The sequence below is a fragment of the Tigriopus californicus genome, chromosome 8, assembly GCF_007210705.1.
Source record: "Tigriopus californicus strain San Diego chromosome 8, Tcal_SD_v2.1, whole genome shotgun sequence".
In the NCBI taxonomy this organism is placed as follows: Eukaryota; Metazoa; Arthropoda; class Copepoda; order Harpacticoida; family Harpacticidae; genus Tigriopus; species Tigriopus californicus.
Window position 1 is genome coordinate 9,403,739 of NC_081447.1, and position 7,854 is coordinate 9,411,592.

Below are 7,854 nucleotides of genomic sequence, written 5' to 3' on the forward strand. Positions count from 1 at the left end.
AATTCGAGAATGGATCGTTGTAATCCTCTTCATTATTTCTTATGATTAAGCCAGCCATCAAATCCATTGAAAGGTACAGCGTGGCATTGATTTACGCACAATACTGAAGTGTATATCTTGCCTTATTGGTGATTTCATAATTTTGAGAGTTTCAATTCTCATGGCCCTGAATGTCGTTTCTTTCTAGCAGCTTCTGGCCCATTCAGCAGGTTTGCCAGCCCATTTCGCGCAAAGCTTTCGGAGTTCACCTCGTGTTATCCAACCAGCGTTGCTTGATGTTGTGTAATACCATTTTACTGCCCATTTCGGGGTAGCTTTGGGAACAATTGGGGAGAAATATTGACCTTAGATATTATTCAGATCCCTTAAAGTCTGCCATACTTGTCTTTTCTATAGATGAAATAGAAAGAGCGCAATCCCCGAATGTGAAGAAACAGGATCACAGAAATGAGTCACATACTAATTTAGTTTATTTTCGGTAATACTTTACAAGAGGTAACTCAGGGACGGTGACCAAGAATCCCAATTGGGCGTGACCCAATGGTGGGTATGAGTACAATATTGCCTTTCACCCTTGAAGAAACCAAACACACTACCTCTCCAGTTTTAAAGATATGGATGCTAAATTTATTTCCGAACAAAGGGTATCCACAATATTGATAAGCTACTTTTGGAGCGCCATGACTTGTAACAAGCAATTTCAATATTGCAAAGACAAAGATAACAGCTAGTTCTTGTTTAAGCTCAATTTTCACGTAAAGGCATTCTTTGAAATTCAAAAATGAATACTTGAAACATTATATTTTATAGATACACCTTGTGGAGACTTTTAGTTGAATTCAATTAAATATTTAGCAATATTACATCCAACATAGTTCTTGCATTTGATTCGATTTCCATAGCATGCAGAAATAAAAATACATGTCCTGAGAAACGTCGACAACTTGTTGAAAATACATGATTCTCGATTTCTGTTCGCAATTTTTATAGGTGATTGAACTAACATGCAATAAAAAACTCTACTACAAGTGACCATGTTAGTATCTTGTAGGTTGAAAATATTCCATGCATATTTTCATCTAATTTTTTTTATTGAGGATTTCTTTATCACTACTGGGATTGAAATCCCAGCAATTCAAGACGAAAAAATTATTCAATTTACGTATCTTTTATTTTCACATGTTATTTGTTCAACTAACTAATTAGAGTTGACAGGTCTGGCTAACCCTTAAATATAAGGTTGATCAGGAATTTTAGTTAAAAACTTGTCCATGTCTTACTTAAATCCTGCTACTGGATAAACGCCTACATACTCCCCACAAATACTTGAGGGCAGCAAATTGGACAATGAAGGAGCCCGAGAAAGAAGAGAAGTGTTTTTGTCATAGGGGCCCTTATTTGCAACGTCACACGGCCCAAAAAAACGGGAAGTTGCACGGTAAATTGCTAAATAAACTGCTCTTGCCTGGCCTTGAACGCAATTTCTTTTCCGGACATTATGTGACCCGGGGCATTAATTATAAATAAAATTTTAATAGAATTAACCAAAAACAACACAAACGCATTATAATTCTATAAAAAGGAATTGGCCCAATCGGCCCTTTTTTGCTAGAGGCCGAGTGAGAAAGCGCCCTCTGAAGTGCAGAATGTAAACCATATTTCCTGCAGCGTAAGGGGGCTATTGTTTTAACTAGCCTGGATTCTCGAGGGCTTGAAGGTGCTCTCAAAACGCACATTGAGCCTCGACGGTCAGTTGAATTGACCCTAAATCCTGGGTTGGACTTAAGTCCTGGTTTAAAGCTAGCTCCTCAAAAACCTTGATCTTTGTGCTGTCTTTTTTGGAAATCAGACAATGCACTTTCAGATAGGGCCCGTTTATAGGCTGATTGTCCTTTGATGGACTACTACTATCAGATCTTTGACGAGGCTTTCTAACCTTCAAAAATTCTTCCATGATGATTGAAAGCGAGCCTAATTGAGAAATGCAAAATAAAAGAAACTGGAGACTTGACCAAAACATGGAGAACTATTCTGGAACCGTCCTATTTCATCTAGAGGAAGACCGTTAGAAATGGACTAAAGGAAAATAAGAAGGTGAAGAAGAAAAAGATGACAGAAAGGGCAAGAGGGAAGATAGACAGGTGAAGAACCAGTGTGTGCGACCGAGAACCTGAGGTACAAGTAAAGAGCACTGGCTGGCTGGAAACTATAACTGTCCATCGGATCCAACAGGGCCTCCGAATCCTATGAGTTTTTTTCCAAAATCCGAATATTTTCTCGGATCCGAATCATAATCCGAGATATATTTGCATAATCCGACCTTGATCTGAATTTTTTCCTTAATTCAATCCATATTCAAATTTTCTACTCGACAAAGACAGAAGCAGAAAATCATTTTGCTTGCATAAACATTATGAACTGCCAAGATTGAGTAGTAATCCTATAATGTCGAGTTTTGCAAAAAATGCAAATTTTCAAGCAGTGGAACAAAAATGTCATTGAAGGTTAAATGCATTTTGTCACAATCTTTCATTTATTTTTAAGAGGGTCCCTAAATGCACTTGATGCTTTCATGTTCCTCTTACCTTGTAGCTGGAGTAAGAACATTATTTTCTGAAAAGGATGCTCATCTTCGACTTAATGCATTCAATGACCTTCTTTCTTACATAGTATGAGGGTTATCCTTCCTGTGAAATTTACTTTCAAACATTTCTAGAAAAATGACCATTAAATCAAACCAGGTTTTTTAAAAACTGAGTGATTCAACCAAAGGAATTGACAACTAATCATAAAGCAAAACATAATTGCTGTTATTTTGAATACTGTTCTGTTATCAAAATGATGTACAAATTATTGATTGAAGGGCTTCATATGTTGAGAAATTTGTCTTTCATTTTCCCTAAAAATGACTGTATGGCCAGCAAACACTTAATCTGTGTGGAGTTACATCAAAATTGCCAAGATTATCTTTAAGGTGTTTTTCCATTCCTCCATCCGAATCCGAACAAAATACTCAATCAGATCAATCTGAATCCGATTTTTTTCGCCGATCCGAATCTAGCAGAAACAAGAGCTGTGCATCGGATTCGACAGGGTCTCCGAATCCGATCCTAAGTGATATTTTGTAATCCAAATCCGAGAATATTTTCCCAATCCAAATGGATCCAAATCCGAAATTATACTTGGATCTGAATCTGAATCTGAATCCGAATTCGAGATACATTCGCTTAATCAGACTATAATCCGAAATATTTTGCAAAATCTGATGCAAATCTGATGTGTTCACCCAATGAGGAATGATCTTTAAAGGTTAGGTGATTCCATTTTTTACTTACCACGGGGAGATAAAATAATTTCACTGGGCTGTTCAGGCACTCTTGGGCGGCTTGGACAATCTTTAACCGTTACATGTATTGTTTCCCTTTTCTGCACCACCATGGCCTTAATCATGAATGGCATAGTGTTGAATCAAAGAATAAACTCTGTGGCACACGTTTCATTCAAAAAAAATATCGATTACTCACCCATGAGCCAATTATCTGCAATTATTGCAATGAGGTCATATCTTGTAACACTAATAAAATAGCATAACTTGGCTTTATGTCATATGCTTCACTTGTAATACTATTGAATATATTTCTGTTATCAAGATGGTGCAATAGATGTTAATTCACAGGCTTGATATGCCGAGGTATTCTAATTTCCTTTTTCGTAACATTGATTATGGACAGAAAATACTTGGATCCTTCTCATATATTCTGAAATTTTGGGTTTCTTTATTTGTATGGGATTGCCCCAAAATTGTGATAACGTTTAAGATAGTAGGTCCATTCACAGATTTTAATTTTGATCTTCTCAATTTCCCTTACATTTTGAGAGTTGTGAAAGAAACCATTCTCGAAACAAATCTATTAAGTTTGTGTTGCAATTTTGGAATTGGATCGGATCCGAACCCAATCTGACTTTTTCCATACCTAAGTCCGAATTCGAAAAAAATGGACCGAATCCGAATCCAAAATAGTTTTCCCAATCCGAATGCGAAAATTGTTGGTAAAGTAGTAGCGAGTTTCATTGTTCATTGTTTTCTAATGGAAGACAAGCTGTTCTTAATTAGCTTATTTTTTACACTGGACGGCCATTCGCAACATGTTTTAAGATATTGCTTTAATATGTAGATGATAAGCATAATGAGGTTTTTGGTTTTGTATTTCTTACAATATTTCTCAACCACTCACTCTTGTGAAAGTTGCACTTTTCATTTTCAATAGGAAAAATAATCAATGAAAAACTCAACTTATCAGCAGAAACCAGAATATGAGTTTGGATGTACAACAGAATCAAATTTACTGTGATAGGCAACCAATTACACTGAACTCTTGTACTGTACTTCTCTCTTGAACATTCTCATTTTTCAGTTTGCTGCATTTGAAAACGAAATTCCACGAAAATATGATCGCAAATCAACATAATTTTCCAAAAACCCACGAACGCAAGATGCACTTCACATGAGACACACATCGTCAAACTCCCTTGGGTGTTCCTGTTGGCTCAACTTCATATCCACAACCTGCTGAGCTAATTCAGGAGTAGCAGCGGCCAAAATGCGCCGAGACATGAAATCAAACTCGCCCCCACTCGGATCCAGGACGATTCCACCCGCTTCTTTCACAATACGGACAATTATCAAATTAGAATTAAATCTTTCAAATCAAAATCCCTCAAGGGAAGCCTTGGCCATATCTTGCCAAAAAAATTGCCGAGACATATGAGGGTACTTTTTGAAATCAGAACATCATGAGGCACAATTTCATTGTTGGTGACGAGTTCCGTGGCTGTTCACAAAATATGAGTTAAAATTTGAATCGTTGTATTTGAAAATTTCATTTAGCAAAGCCATGCCCTAATCTTAAAACTTAAGAACTATTTCGTTCTTGATAGCCCAGGCCTTGTCTCCCAACCAGTCTAATACGGCCATCCAGCACTTACCCACGCCAAATCACTCAAATTCTGTTCAATTTTTGGGAAAACGTGAAATTTTACTACCCGAAAAGTAGAAGTAGCTAAAAATAGATTGCAGACATATTACCAACCACGTGCCTACTTTTGTATTGCATTCATCTGATATAGCTATTTTATCACTCCAATTTTTTAAGATAATTTCTTTCAAAGTTTAGTTTGAGTAATGAACTTTTCCTTTAAAAATCAGGCACATCTTGATGTGTTTTCATGATTTTGGGGTAAATAGTCATGATATGGATGGTTGATTTAGGAAGATTCGACTTAATATTACTTTCAAGAAACTTGAAAATCTTAAATTTTCAAAACAATTGTGCCTCAATACACTTGCTACGCTCTGACATTATTGTTTTTCTATTAATGAACAGTGGTTTATTTTTTTCCACGAAATATTAAGGTTTTGCAAAATGCTCATCAGTCTTGGAGGCAACATGGAAAAGGCAAGAATCTGCTCCCTAGGGATAGCAGGTTCAAATCCCAGTGCTGGAAAATATTATGATATAATTTTCCTTCTCATCTACGTGTTGCTTGATAAGGAAGGCAAAAGCAGCGCTTACATCCCGCAGAACGTGTCGGTGCCTATGCTTTGGAAAGTTCACTTGCAAATTTGGTGGATTTTTAATGGAAATTTGTTGTCAAGAAAGACTGTATTTATCTGCAAATTTTGTCCTGCTTTAGTCATCAATTCTTCTAATACTAGTTGTCTTTCAACAACCGTCTCCTCATCTTTAGAATTAAAATTTGTCGCACTTTTTTCTGATCCGAAGAGAAGCCCTTTCATTTATATTGGATGAGGGAGGGGCAACCCTTTTCGTCCAATAGGAAATCCTGGTTCGATCCCAGGCTAACCAAGACCAAGCTTCTTTGCAGTATTTTAATTACAGGATAAGTTGCTGCTTTAACATCTTAAATGGGCGAACCTGCGGTCATTCCCGAGGCTGTGTTAATAATTCATTTGGCTATGATAACATAGTGGTAATATCCCTCAATTAGGACATCCGTCATCAGATGGCAGATTGAGAGAGAGAGCTGCCATCTGACTTCATGATAAACAAATGAAACAAACTTGAAAAAATAAATATTCACCTGCGATTCGAATGCCGTGGGCGTGGCGCAAAATATCTTTCAGATTGTTAGCCGCTCCCTCCAGCTTTTTCTCATTTCGAGACCCACCAGCTTCTATCATAAATAACGCTTCTTCTACACGTTTGCAGCCTGAGGTCTGAAAAGGGTAACATGTTCTTCTAAACTGTCGCTTAGGCGAAACTGATTGCCACCACACACCAAAATGATTACTCGGCTTTTACTTTAATGCTAGGTTTATACATGCGACATTTTAGAATTTGAGCAGAAAAAGAAGCACATTCGTTTTTGGTTGTGTTAGTATCAAGCAATGCATTTGTTTTTTCCACTCAATTATTATGAAAAATATATTTGAATACTTTCATTTGTTATTTTTTAGCGCACTTTCTTATGGAAAAGGAGCAATTCCCATGTTGTGCTCGTGCATGTTGGGTGCGACCTCAGGACACAAGAAGCTAGGAATTCTACGACGTTTGAAAGAATGTCTTTAACAATGTGGATGTACTCACCAATCGATCGAATGGCATGAACTTGAGGCATTAGTTCTGCGAGTACGTTCAACTGGTCGCGTTCGATCTCCGAACCACTGCTAGCCCAGAGTTCGTAGATTACCATAGAGTTCGCTAACTTGTTGCATTTTGAGACCTGAGTGATCATGGATTAGTGTAAGCCCAGAGGCCGTAAGTTAGGGCAAGTGCGGGTTAATGAGCACACAACGCAATCATACTCGATTGCGTTACTTACCCTCACGGGCGAATCATTGAACCGAGCGCCTTGACCCTTCCGTGCCGTGTACAATTGGTTGGTAGCCGGGAGGTAAATAATACCAATCTCAACGTGACGATTAACGGCTAAGGCCACCGATACAGACACGTTCGGATTGCTATGAACAAAATTCATGGTTCCATCAATCGGATCGATGATCCAGGTTGGTTTGTTGCTAAATTTGGGAATATTCCCGTCTCGAGCAGCGGTACCTTCCTCTCCAATAAATTCATGATCCGGATATTTGGCTCTAGTAATGTGGAAACATAAAACACAATTGCTTTAAATTGCCACTCAGATTTCAACATGGTTCGGTCGATGGGTGAATTTCTTTAATAATGAACGCTATGATGCCCAGTGCGTGCCTTACGTACAGAATGCCTCGAATCAAAAGCTCTTCCACATCTTTGTCCGTTTGTGTGACCAGATCCGTTCGAGAGAGCTTCTCTTCGACCGCTTTGGATTCCCGAATGAATTGCCGGATCTTTTGCCCGGCTTGTTGCACGAGATCTGAAATAGTCTCGTAGATGGCGTCCATTTCTGGGGCGGTTAACGTCACCTTCTCTTCACCAGCGGCCATTTTCAATTGAATACGATCTACTTCGGAACTTCTGATGGCACTTTGGAATCGCTCTTTAGCCTTCCTTGTCAAACTCCTCTCAGCTGAAATACCATAGCAGTCTTGCCGGACAAAATAATCACGAGAGGTTGCCATTTTTAAACTGAATGTGAAAACCTGATTTTTCTTGTCAAAACATTTGACATGGTCACTTTGTAATCGGCTTGAGCTTCACCTTACAAATTTTCGTAATCTCAAAGAAAATTAATTATTGCCTGCCTAACTGGCCAATTATTTCATCAACAGAAACCAAAAGTTTTAATAAAAAACAAGAATTAGAAAGATGTTAACAATTAAGTAGCAAATGCTATAAGAATTGAAACCATGAACTCCCTCAAAGTAGCCAAGAGCAACCACAATTTTCAACCCTG

General features: G+C 37.9%; 1 protein-coding gene across 1 annotated transcript; it reads right to left on the minus strand.

The window, feature by feature from the left end:
• Positions 1 to 4,188: 4,188 nt before the first annotated feature.
• Positions 4,189 to 7,563, minus strand: LOC131884868 (inositol monophosphatase 1-like). Its single transcript, XM_059232764.1, has 5 exons — positions 7,239 to 7,563; positions 6,844 to 7,114; positions 6,480 to 6,744; positions 6,324 to 6,330; positions 4,189 to 4,700 (listed from the first exon to the last, which is right to left on the minus strand). Exons 1-5 carry the CDS (start codon positions 7,442 to 7,444, stop codon positions 4,502 to 4,504), a joined length of 948 nt encoding a protein of 315 aa, XP_059088747.1. The 5' UTR covers positions 7,445 to 7,563; the 3' UTR covers positions 4,189 to 4,501.
• Between the last annotated feature and the right edge of the window lie 291 nt (positions 7,564 to 7,854).